Source organism: Gavia stellata, chromosome 4, assembly GCF_030936135.1.
Source record: "Gavia stellata isolate bGavSte3 chromosome 4, bGavSte3.hap2, whole genome shotgun sequence".
NCBI lineage: Eukaryota > Metazoa > Chordata > Aves > Gaviiformes > Gaviidae > Gavia > Gavia stellata.
Genome location: NC_082597.1, coordinates 64207591 through 64220819, shown reverse-complemented (window position 1 = coordinate 64220819; position 13229 = coordinate 64207591). Strand labels below are relative to the sequence as shown.

General features: G+C 47.9%; 1 protein-coding gene across 1 annotated transcript; it reads left to right on the top strand.

The window, feature by feature from the left end:
- Positions 1-1695: 1695 nt before the first annotated feature.
- Positions 1696-10806, top strand: LOC132316905 (protein mono-ADP-ribosyltransferase PARP12-like). The gene is made up of 8 exons (XM_059816621.1): positions 1696-2238; positions 3621-3756; positions 4228-4348; positions 5409-5499; positions 6720-6795; positions 7557-7687; positions 9509-9660; positions 10090-10806. Exons 2-8 carry the CDS (start codon positions 3697-3699, stop codon positions 10368-10370), a joined length of 912 nt encoding a protein of 303 aa, XP_059672604.1. The 5' UTR covers positions 1696-2238; positions 3621-3696; the 3' UTR covers positions 10371-10806.
- Positions 10807-13229: the final 2423 nt, after the last annotated feature.

The window sequence follows — 13229 nt, the reverse complement described above, 5'->3', positions numbered from 1 at the left end:
GACTGAGCCTGCCCCGCAGCGCTCTGGGCTTGGTTTGCGCTGGTTTGGGTCGCTCGGTGCAGTGCTGCATACTGCAACCCCCCCAAACAGTGAGATAGCCAACACGGAGAGTGTGTTGAGAGATGCACCGGCTTTCTGCATTGAGATTTGGGGTTCGCTCTGCAAGGCAACGCCAGCTTTTGGCTTCCAAAGAATGATATTCAGCAGAAGCTGCTCCCAGCAGGAATCTGGAAAGCAAAAGGTCCTGAATACCCCCGACCACTGGAAGGATGGGAGGAACTGGGGCAAGGTAAGTACTGGTGTGCAATGACAGGAACCAAGCGATGGGGATAAACTGTGCCAGTTCGTAGAGATGTTGATTTTATTGATGCATCTGCCGAAACCATCAGCTGTGCCTGGCCACTCTGCTCATGCCTGGCAGATGTGTGTGTGTATGGCGCAATAACCAGAAGGAAACGTTACTCAGCTCCGTTTCCTAAGGGTCAGTGGCTAGCGGAAAGGCATCTGTGACGTCCCGCGGAGAGAGACTCCGAGACAGACAGCAAGGTACAGGCGTGCAGTCGGGAGTTCATGAGGAGCTATCACAGGCCAGTCATCTTTTATTTCTGAAGGTCTTATTGCACCCGGGGGACCTTTCCCATGCGGAGCAAGGGTTCAGAGGGCTTGTCCGACTGGCGAGCACATGGCTGTTGCCCTCAGCTCCCAGGGGCGGTGGCTGGGCAGCCCCACGGCAGGATTGTGAGAAGGGGAGACGGGGAGGTGGTATGTGCCGGGCTCCGACAGCTTTCCTGGGGTGCCGCTGAGCTGGGAGGGAGGGCAGGGAGGGAGACAGAGGCAGCTGGGGATTTCATGGTTTGTGGGCTTGGCTTTAACCTCTGCTGGACGGGTGACTGCTTGCAGTTAGCCATATCATAAGTTGTGTTTATATCTTCATTAATTCACCCTTTCTTCCGCATGAGAAGGAAGTGTGTAAGAGAAAAGGTGGCATGAGATTGCTTTTTATGTATAAAATTTCCTCTGTATAAAGCTATTCCTGTGGAGATATAAAAAGCAAATTTACAGGGTATCTCAGCTGCACAAGACCAGATAGCAAAATCTTCAGCAAAATGTGAAGGACACTACCTGTCTCGCCAGTGAAATATTTCTGTCCTCTTTAAGTGTTTCACCTCTGTTTCTTTCTAGTTGGTCTTAGTTGGTGAGTAGAAAATCTCTGCAAGAGGCAGAAATGCTGGCAAGTGAAAGTGAAAGTGAAAGTAGGGCGCAACTGGACATTTTGGAAAGCTGATGGGGTTAGGGCAGCCTGGGAGCCCTGGGTCTCGGCAGGGGTTAGCATTCATCTGTGGAGTGGGAAGAGAGGGAACAGCGATGGGGGGAACAATAGAGAAAAGCTGCCTGGAAACATCATCCCACCCCATTCCCCCACTTTCCTCTCCGTTTCCCCTCCGCCCCCTCAAATCCCACACTCGATATCCACAAACTCCAAAATCCTCTGCTGTGGCAGCAGCAGCACGCTGCTGTGCAGAGAGGAGAGAAGGAGAAGCCACATCCAAAAACAGCTCCCGGAGTGCTGGATCTCATGAACCTCCTGCAATGGGATTTGAGAGAGAATGAATCGGGAGCGTTTTTCTAGGAACAGGCCTGGCTGGTGTTACTGCGTACAAAGAGCAACCGTGGTCTGAAGACAGTAGTGGAAAAAGCTAAGGCTGCAAGGGAGACTTGGGTCCTTCCTCGCTCTTTGTTCTGTCAGTCCAGGGGCTGCCAAGCCTTTGTTCGTGGACCTTTGTACTGTAACCAGCTCTATAAGGGAGCTCCTCCTATAATGATTTCCTCTGATTAGCCTGCTCTGAATACCTGTGATCCCTGCCAAAGCATGAAGGGCGTCGGAGCCGGATAAATGCTCATTTCCAGTTTCTGTTTGAATACTGTGTTCAAATTCTTCGAGCAGTTCCGAGTAGCTCAGCCACAGACCCTTGCAAACTCCACAGCAGGCAGGTGGGCAGGTCTCGGCTGCATGTATGTGCTCCGCCATAGGGTAATGTTGTAGGAGCAGCAAAGTGATGAGATGCATAGAAAAAATGTTGTCTGGATCCCAAACTGGGACATTCAAAGGAGGCTGAAGCACAGCAGCGAGCAAAGTAAAATCCTCTGAATTTGAATTATTGGTGGCTACCTGTTTCAGCTTCTTTTCTTTGCAGGTGCTGTGTCTCCAGGGTAGGGCACAGATCAGAGATCTTGCTGGTAAGTGATTTCCACTCCCTGCAAGGAATTTGACCTTGGTTGGCTGCCAGATGCCCACCCAGCCACTCTCTCACTCCCCCTCCACAACAGGACAGGGGAGAAAATAAGATGGAAAAGTTCACGGGTTAAGATAAAGACAGGGAGATCACTTACCAATTACTCTCATGCTCAAAAGAGACTTGACTTGGGTGAAGTTAATTTATTGCCAATTAAAATAGATTTGGATGGTAAGAAACAAAACCAAAAACTGGAACAACACTTTCGCCTATCCCCCTTTCTTCCCCGGCTCAACTTCACTCCTTCATTTCTGAATCTTACACCTCCCCCTTGCCCCCCCCCCCCCCGCCAAATGATGCAGGGGGGATGGGGAATGGGCACTGACCTCAGTCCATAAGAGTTGCCCTCTGCCACTCCATCATCCTCAAAAATTTTGCACGCTCCAGCATGGCTCCTTCACACCGGCTGCAGTCCTTCAGGATAAGCCTGCTCTGGCATGGGCTTTTCTCTATGGACTGCAGCTTCCTTCAGGGCATGTCCATATGCTGCAGCGTGGGGTCCTACACGGGCTGCAGTGTGAATATCTGCTCCACCACAGTCCTCTACAGGTTGCAGGGGGACAATCGGCTTCACCATGGTTATCTCCATGGGCTGCAGGGGAATCTCTGCTCCAGTGCCTGGAGCACCTCCTCCCCTCCTTTTTCACTGACCTGGGTGCCTGCAGGGCTGTTTCTCTCACGTTTTCCCCCACTTCTCACTGCTGGGCAGCTTTCTCAGAGGTGCCACCAGCTTGGCTGATGGGCTCAGCTGTGCCCTGCAGTGGGTCTGTTGAGCCAGCTGTGTCCAGCACAGGGCACCCCCGGTCTCTTCTCACAGAGGCCACCTCTGCAGGACCCCACTGCCAGCACCTGGGCACCTGCACCGGTGAGTGAGTGGCAGCTTTGCTTTCCTGAACACTAAAGGAGGGGTGATGCTATCAGAAGGCACTGAAGACATTCTGACTTCTGCAGCTGATCACACATTGCCTAGAAGCCAAATCTTACTCCTGTTAGCCAGGTGGCACCACTGGCCTTCATGTAATGAGCTGAGTTTATTGTGTCAAGTTGTATTTTCTTCCAATGTGTATTTTAGAAATATGTATTTTAGAAAAAAACAGTGACCCGGGTCCAAGCCACAGAGGTCAGGGTAATTTCTGTGATGCTTACCATGCCCCATAAACGTACAAACATCAGTTCCTCGGTTCTGGGTTAAACCTGCACTTCCCAGCTGAAGGGGTCTCCTTTTCTGAGAAGTGATTAGACTTCTGACTAGACCAGGGATATCATGTAGTTTGACAGCTTTGTAAAAGACCCATACTTTAATCTGGATTTCTCTTCTGATGTTAGAGCCGAGGAAGCAGCCAGACGTTAATCAGCTCTTCTGTGCCTGCGGTGTCTTCTGACTCATCCGTCTGCTCCCGAAATGGAGTACGCCTGGTATTGGCTTGATGATTCTGGGCAGTGGATTGAGTATGGGGAAGAGGTGAGATCCATCCACTGTTGATGCCAAAAGCTCTTGTTAAGCCATCTTTGGAGAGTTATTTAGGGCACGTTGTTCTGCAGCTGGTGTGTTTCACACATGCTGCTGGTGCCCTTGCAGTGCTGCTCCGATGCCCGGGTAGATTTGTCTTATTAATTGTCCCTCGAAGCAGTACCTCTACTCTGTGAAAGCTTTCAAAGGACTGGCATTGAAAGCCGATGCATTTCCCAGAGATGATGGATGTCTTTTGGATGAAGCTGACCACACATGCTGAAGGCTGCTTTGTTCCTGTTGTTACAAGCCAGCTGTTCTCTGTGGGGTACCCCTCTGTTGCTGAAGAAAAAAATGCTTGAAGCCTTAGTTCAAAATGGCATCCCATGATAGGGGCCTGGGGAAACACTGGTATTTCCCCACAGTGCCACCTAAACCAACGACTGGTTTCTAACAGGCATAATTTCCTTGTTCTTTCTATAGCATCCATATCACTGCTCTGCCACCGTAACATCTGCAGATCTGGAGAAGGAATTTCTAGCTGACCACAAAGGCACTGTGTTATTCAGGGCTGGTTCTCAGAAGTATGAGTTAAACTTTAAAGGTGAAGTATTTCCTTGTTTTAAGTTCATTACACAGTGTAGCTGGCTCTAAGGTAGTCTTCTTCACGCAGAGTTGTCACCCTATGTCTGGGTTTCTTTGAACAGGTCTTTTTCCTCCTGTACGTTTTCTCCAAGCAGAACTTGAGCAGTATGTACATTTCTTTGCAGTTTTGAGATGTCCTGCTTGAGCTTGTAGGCTTGTGCATCGACAGTCAAAAAAGCATCATCTCTGACAATATTGTGTATTCAGAAGATGAGCTGAGAGTAAACACTTCATGGCATCTGGCTTATGCATTTGGGTTTTTACAACTAAAAATGAGAAATGAGAAAGGGGAAAAAAAAAAAGGCACTGAAAAGTCCAATGGTGGAGAAGTGAGCCCATGGTAGACATCTTGCAAGCTAGTTAGGGGGAGAGAAAGCATAGAATGCAGCAAAGGAAAATTTAGGGCTGGTTGCACAGAGAGAGAATGGGAAAAGGAGAAATGCTTTTCTGTTTCTAATTTATTTACCCATCTTAAAATTCCTGATAGCTTTCCAGGCTTTAAATCTGTTTCCTGGCATGGATAAAGAGAGTGGTGTTTAAAGCAGGAAACAATGGATAATTAGCTGTGTCACGCAGCATGCGCTCTGTGATATTGTTACAGGACCAAGAAGAGAGAGCAGACTTCCCTCTTAGCACTATGTAACAATCCCGCACTGCTGGGAAAGCTAGATTTATGGCCTCCATCATATTGAAAACTGCTCCCTGCTGCAGGCCTGACATCAGATGTGGTTTTCTCTGGCTGACAGCCTGGGCGTGAATGCACGTGCAGGTGCATTTGGTGGTTGGTTGCCTCCGAGCCTCACAACCTACGCTAGCAGGTGGTTGACCTTGCTGATCTCCAAGCAGAAGCAGCACAAGTGGGAATGGTTTTGAAGTATGGAGTGGGGTGGGTGTGGTAGAGAGCGCACCACCATGTGATATTCAGGGCTGCCTCCTTTTTTATTTTTTCTAAACATGTAAGAGTGTGTCCCTGGACAATACATCATCTAATTATTGAGTCATTGTGTTTTTCTTTCAAGACATGGTCCAAACAAATTTGATCTATGAGACTCAAAGAAAAGTTGCCCGACTGCCAAAATTTCTGTCCTCTCAAGGTGGACAAGACAGAAGGTAATATACATTCATTATTTAATAAAGTCTCTAGACGACAGCACCTTTCTGCTAAGAAGTTCCTCCTACCTGTCTAGAATTAAATTTTAGATTTCTTAAATTCATTTTTAGATACCTTTTGCTGTCTGGATTAAGGGCAAGTTTTGTCGTGACAATATTTGTAAATTATGCAACACTCCTGCGAAGTGTGCTGGAGGGATGTTTGGTGACAGTCTCTGGCAGCTGTGAGAGACCCCTAGAGTAGGTTTGTCATCTCTGTGAGAGCAAGGCCACACAGGGCTGACGCAACCGTGCAAGGAATTTTTATTCCTTGATTTACGCCCCAACAATACTAAGTAAACTGTGCACAGAGTAGGAGCAAGGGACTGCCAGTCCCAAGAACTGTGGAGCAGATAGATGCCATCCCCTGGAAGGCTGAGGATAAAAAAAAACACAGAAGAAAACCCCTCTAAATGAAGTGAACTGGATGCGCTTCTTTGGGATACCCGATCTTATGGGTTTTTAAAGGAAGTTCAACTTGACAGAATTTGAGCACGTCTGCTGTAGAAGTTAGTTGTGCTACTGCTTTATTTTAAAAAGACCCCTCTTTGCTTCAGAAACTCACCAGCAGACAGTGCATTTGAAGCCAAGGGTTCAATTTAAGGGTTGGTTCAATCAAGGGTGGGTTGATTCAAAAAGAGAACAAACTGTAACTCCTGAATGGATGCTATTGCTCCTATTGCTTGGGTTAAAACATGCATGCCAGGAGGGCATTAGTGCTGGAAGTTGTTGAGCACTGACTGGCCACCCACAGCCTCCTGGCAGGCTTGGTCCTGGGGACAGGTAGGGTCATGCCACCCCTTTGGCCAGCGATTTAAAGATGACTAGCCGCATGGAGGGAGAGGGGAGGGCTCATGCTCCAGTTTCCCAGGTGTTCAAGCAGCACATGTGGAGGGCTAGCTGGGAACAGTTGTGTAAACCACCTGGCTGGGAGCATGCTACTTCTCATTTGAAGCTCTACTACCAGTGTCTTGACCTGCCAAGAGATGCATTAGCGCCACTAGGATGTGGGTGGAAATGTGAACTGAAGAAAGGGATAACGGTTATGTGGAAAGCAAATCAAACAAAAAGTAAATCCAGGGATACCCAAAGGCTGCCATAGAGCCAGCGGCTGGATCCTGCAGAAGGGGGATTTGGTTAGGAGCATCATGGACTGACTTGCTCCTTTTTCTTTTCTGCAGCCAAAACATGACACTATCATGTTCTGTCTGTCCTCCACAATGGGACCAATCTGCACTGCCTGATATTGGGTTCAAGGTAGGTCTTTCCAGCTTTCCGATGGGTAGGGTGAACTGTGTCCTATACTGATTTTTCTGAGAACATGACCCAAGGCACTTGAGATGTTCCCGGCTTTGAAACATGTCTTATAAAATAAGCAACTATGAGGTGAAACCAGACTGACAGTTTCACATCCAGAATAGACCTGTGTCTCCTGGGAGGCTCTCTGAGACCCTCTGCATATACCACGCAGGATAAGAAAGGCCCTTTTGGCCATTACTGGTCTGACCTCTCCATTGCACTCTCCCAAAGCACCTGATCCTCTGATAAACTGGATGAATTGCATCTTAAGGGGTGTTGTAATATTTCCTCCATCCATTTGAGGCAAAATGCTATTTGCCGTAGTAAAACTAGGGCTTAGCCCTGTAGGGAAGGTGCTAGAAGGAGCTAGGGTTTCAAACTAAGGTGAAACTGATATTCACTCTTCTCCAGCCTGAATACTGCTGTGCATTTCATCTTTAGGTTACTCTGAAGTAAAAATAATCTAGATGTGGAGGTGTGTCCACTGAAGGAAGCTCGCGTGGGATTGCATTAATTTCCCTCAGTCAGTGCCTGTGCTTCCAGCACGGGGAGTGGGGGTGAAGGTAGGGGGAGGATGGTTACCTGGAAAGACAGGAGAAGCTTGTGATTTTAATGGCAGGGCTTTTCCTCTGAAGCGAGGAGGTTAATGAGTCCTTTGGAAGGACTGGGAGTTGTTACTATCAGTAATACCTTATTTTTGGTGTTTTTAATATTTTCAGTTGGTACAGCTCAGTTACGCTTCTCGTGAATATGGAAAAATTAAGAGGCTGTTTGAGAAGACAATGAAAGATTACTGCATCCACCAACTACAGAGGATCCAGAACCCAACGCTTTGGCAAGTTTTTCAGTGGTTTGTATCTATTTTATTTCATTACCCTGATGGTAGCAGAAGACTGGTATTTCCTGATCTATTGTCTTCCACAATCTGCGTTAGGAGTTGCCAGATCCAGCAGCCCAGCAGAGGTGAGACTGCCACGTATCTGTGTGCCTGGGTCCAGCTGGTAGCGAGGTTCAGCCCATGTTCCCGGTACACATGCCCAAGCACACACATGCACACAAAATGTATGAATATGCACACAGCTGGTCACAAGAACCAACACAGACAGCACAGCAGTCATGCAATCAGAAACAGCACCAACAGCCTTATCCTGTTCCCTTCCTCTGGCTGACTGGGATGAAAACATGTTACAGGAACATACGTACAGGTATGGGTCCCTCCAGGAGCTGGTCTTAGACACTCAGCCTACCAATGTCCTGGCCCCTGGGTCCTCTTGTCTCCAGTTACGTTCTGCATAGACGCACATACATGCAAATGGGTCTCTGTAGACTGCATGGTGTCTTCAGTGGTTGGCTGGGACCTCCTGGTCCCTTCGATAAGCAAGCTCAGACCTTCTGGTCTCTCCAGTATCTGGCCCAGACTTACGACTGTTCCGAAACCTGGTTCCCAGGCCAGTTACCCTCCTCACTGGCTGCCCAGCTTGATATGGGCTAGTGATCACACACTGACGCACATACCCTCACTTGCTGCAGTTGCTGGTGCTGTGGACATGCAGCTCCTGTGACCCAAGGTCCCACTCCAGTTTCTGCACCCAGACCCCCATACATGCGCATGCACACAGACTGGAGAGTCCATTACCCAGGTAAGAGTTAGAAATGCAGTTTAATGAGAAGATAGGGCAGACTGCACTGATCAGGCACAGGGCATGGCCAGACAAGCCTACTGACCAGACAGTTGCCTGTTTATACACAACCAGCCCTTTTTACCCGCTTATCCATCTATTTTCCCATGTTTGTTCCTCCTCAGACCATCTTGATCCCTCCCTTCTCCCACCTACAGTTCCTCTGTTAAACATCCCATTATAAATCTTGTGCAATCCCCAAATGTTCTTCCCCTCTGTTCTGTAACAAGTCCCATATTCTCACATGCAGTACCTTCCTTATGTCCGTGAGCTGCTCTGGACCCTCTCCATTGCTCACCGTGCTGGGTGTTCCCCTGGTCTCTGGGGCTGAGGCTCCCCTGGGGCAGCCCTGGGAGGGACCAGGGGCTGCCTCTCTCTGTGACTGGGTTATTGGGGTTGTCTCTGTAATTTTTGTGTGCGTGGAAATGAGCCTTTTATCATATAACCTAACACGCTGTGTGTGTGGTTCTTGCTAGTGTTATTCAAAAAGAAAGTTATTTTCCTTCACCATGACTGAGCTGTAGTATCTCAAATTTATTCTTTTTGTTTTAGTCTCTTCCACATAGGAGTTTAAAGAAAAAAAAAAAGGTACTTTTTATGTAATAAAGATAGGGGTAGAGATTATACAGTCTTCACTGTGGCTTCATACAGCTCAGTTTTATAATCATATTTATGCATTCAGGGTTTATATAACCTAGGAACTGACCAATTCCCAGTCAAGAGATTTTTGTCTCTTTACTCTCTCATGTGGTATGAAGTTGTGGGTGATACAGTCCATAGTGATGCTGAGAACTTCTTGTTTTGCTGGAAGGAGCCAGCTGTGCAGCAGGGTGCCAACAGAAGTGCAAAGCAGGCAGTAACCCCAATGAGAGTGGTTTGTGTCACTGTTCCTCCATGACACAAAAGTAGGAGGAGTTGATCTGGGAAATTGTCCTCGTTTGAACCAGGGTAACATGTCATTAATTTTTTATTATTTCTTGTTTTGTCCCTAGGCAAAAGGAGCAGATGAAGAAGCTCAGTAAATCGAAATGGGTGGATGAGCGGCTCCTGTTCCATGGGACAAGTCCATGCCACGTGCCTGCCATCTGTGAGCAGAACTTCGACTGGAGGATCTGTGGGACTCACGGGACAATGTATGGAAAAGGTACGAGTGCAGAAGCGTGGGTTCAGGGGCTGTAGCAGCACGGGCTGCAGACCCCAGCCAGGCTGGTGGGTGGGTGTGAGTTGACTGACTGTCCCTGAATGCCGCACTCCTGCCATTAGGGCACTCTCATCTGCGAGCATCTGCATTGTTGCAGGCAGCATCCGCAGCAATCCCATTTCGGGAGGGCCTAAAAACACAGCTCTGCCTCAGGTGCTGCTGTTCAGCAAAGCTCTTGGACAGGTGGGACTGGCAGGTTGATGGCAAAACGTGGCTAGAGTCTGTTGATGCTTTAAAATAAGCTGATATGGGAACACCTTGCAAGGATGCATGTAGAGCTACCTGTTGCATCACTGGCTGCCAAAGGACTTATGGCAGATGTTTGTTCCTTGGTTGATAAATTGTCTTACTGTGGCTTTTTCTGATCCCTAGGAAGCTACTTTGCCAGAGATGCCAGCTATTCTCACGAGTACTGTTCCTCTCGCAGTGGTCGCTACAGCATGTTTGTAGCTCACGTTCTTGTTGGAGACTTTGTTCAGGGAAACTCCGAATACCTTCGCCCTCCACCCAGAGCTGGCAATTCAAACAGACTTTATGACAGCTGCGTGGATGACCCAACAGACCCTTCCATCTTTGTCATCTTTGAGAAGCACCAGATTTACCCTGCCTATATCTTGGAGTACAGCAGCGAGGCCCAATGTATAATCCTGTAATGAATGGCAGAATCTCCTTTGAGCTTAAACTGAATAAATTACACTTTAGTACAGGTTTTTTTAATGTTTGTTCAATTTTAGTAGTAGCTTTAGAACATCTTGTAATGCAGCAAACTAATATGAATCCCCTGAAGGATTTTGGGGCATAGTTTTTTGATGGGGGCTATTCTTTTGCCAGCAGAAAGTGCTAAACTTTAACCTCCACCTTATCTCTAGCCTGGGATGGGATGTACCTACCTTGCGTGCCCTGATGCAGTGACACCTGCCGCTGCTGAAAGCGGCTCTGCTGAGTATACGATTAACTTGATCCACTGATATAGTCACTTAGGGATGATTCCTGCCTGTGATGGTGCTGATGTGCCAGAGGGAGACTGGGTGGGGAATGTGGAAGGAGGAAAAGTGGAAGTACCTATGTCATGGTGCACAAGAGAGGAATCATGGCCTGTTTTTCCAGTAAATGGCAGGAAGCTCCTGCGTCCTGGAGGCTTTGTAATTAATGCTGGCAATAAACTTCGCTTTGTTTCCCGGTTGCACTGCTGACAGCTCTTCTTACCCTGTTCTTCTATGTCAAGTCTGCCCATCCCCGTGACACCCTTGCTCTGTCCCCACTGGGTTTATGTCAAGAGAATCAGCGATATTGTAGCTGCTGAAGTTAGACCCCACCATGCCGTGACATTAACAGCGAGGAAGTCCATGGTGAGCTGAATAATGGCACACGGCAGTATCCCACCGGGGCTGCAGAGCCAGGGCTTGCAGCAGTGAGCGGCGAGGCAAAGGAGCTTTGTGAGGGGTGGCCACTGGCACAGCCATCCCCCTTCCCACCCTGCAGAGAGAATTTGGCGGTGGCTACTTTGAATTGTCATGCTGCTGCCTGGCACTTCTCCGGGCGATTGGGAAGCGCCCCAGGGGTGTGTGGTCTGACTGGGATGGATGGGGGAAAGCTTGGATGATGGACATAGTACTTGAAACTTGGCGGATGGTGGGATAACATTCAAGATGACTGATAGCATGGAAACAAAAATTAATGGTTTATTTTAAAACAGCCTTGCTGTATAAGCTGTTGTAATTCAGCAAAGGAGTCACAAGTGGTTCAGCTGTGCATGTCATGAGTGGGAGGAACTAAGAGTAGGGATGCGTGTAGGATCTCATCAGCTTTCCTAAAGCCTGCTATCTTCAGGAACAATCAGTGCCCTTAGAAAATGTCAGAAAGGCAGCTGACTGCAATGAGTACCTGAGCTGCCATATTTAGTGCATTTCCATGTCCCACCTCTTTTGCAGGAGCCTAAAGGTTGTTCTTTTGCAAATTGGTGATCTAATCTTGTCAGCCACAGATGAGCACAGAGCTTTCTGTGCAGTCAGGAAGTAAAAGTTGCTTAAATAGACTTTTTCCTGAATATATAGTATTTTTTAATAAAAAAAAGAAAAGAAAAGCAAATGACAGCAAGTTATCTACACACACCTTTCTCAATAAGGAAAGTGGTGTATAACAGTTAATTGCTTTCCTGTGCTATCAATACCACCACATTGGAAAACTGCAGTGATTTTGGAGAGCTGTTTGCCTAGGATTTGTCAGTTGTCATAGATCTGCATTCTGTGCTTTGCCTAAACATGAATCTGAGCATTATTTGTACAACCAATAACAGAAAGTCTGTTTTAAGCTATTAATTTTATAAATAGGTGGGATTATATAGAGATCTTTTTTGGTTTACAGACTTGGTGCCTGATCGTGGCACCCAGTGGGTGCTGTGCATGGGCAGCCTTCACCTCTCAAGCATCCTCCCCTTTGCTGCCTCTGAGCTGCAGGCTTGTAAGGATGGGAAGGGACTGAATGATGACCCTTTCCAGCTGGCACCCTGCCTTAGTCCTTGCAATGTTGCATAAATTTTCTCCATGGCTTCATCAGCTTGTGGGGGTTGCGTGTGCAGCCTTTGGGCAGGACAGGGGCTGGGAGATGGAGGGTTTGGGAAGAGTTTTGTTATTAGAGAAAACGCGCTGTGGAATGATGCCCTTGTACAAACCATCTTCCCTTGTTCTTCTCTGCCATGGCAGAAGAAACCATCCATCGTGTGGGATAAAGCTGTTTCCAGCAAGGTAGGCTTCGGGGTGTGATTGCCAGCCTCCTCGGGGGCAGGAGAAGGTGAGGGAGAGCCTGCTGAGGGGCAGGCCAGTCACTGAAAAAGGGGTTTTTGTTGGCCTGAAAAAGAGGAAACCAGGCAGAGAGGAGAGGACAGGTGCAAACATGCAGAGTTTGGAAGAAAAGGAGATTTTCCAGTAAGTCAAAACTGTTTCTGCCTTCAGAGAGAGTTCTCGCAGCCTCCAGCAATTAGGTGCCAGGTATCATATCGAGAAGATCAGGCAAGGGTCTGGTGTGCACAGCTGTAACGGTGCGCTGTGGTGTGGGACGGCTGAGGTGTAGCTGCTGTGGGCTTTGTAGGTGTTGGAGTACCAGATCTGAAGTGGAAGCGCTCCTTGAGGATCCTGCACTATTTCAGGGTCACTCTGCAACACTCACTTTGTGTCACTGCCAAAAGGAGCAACCCAACCTCTGGGTATGTGTTGCTGCTGTTTTCCCCATGTCAGTACCAGCGACTGTACTGCGGTGGGGAGGATCAGATGCAGAGCATTCATCTCCTTGAAAACCCACCTAGCCAAAAAACCCCACAAAACCCAAATCCAAAATATGCTGTTCTGCAAGAACCGTTTCCAGTTCTGCTCGTGCCAACACCAAAAAGAAGAGGGGGAGCTGCAGCATACATTTTGACTGGCATAAGATGGTATTGAACCTTTAGCCCAAGCAGAGCTTTGAACAGTAAAAGAAGTGGGAATATTTCGGCCAGTAAGGCACTGAGAGCAGAAACC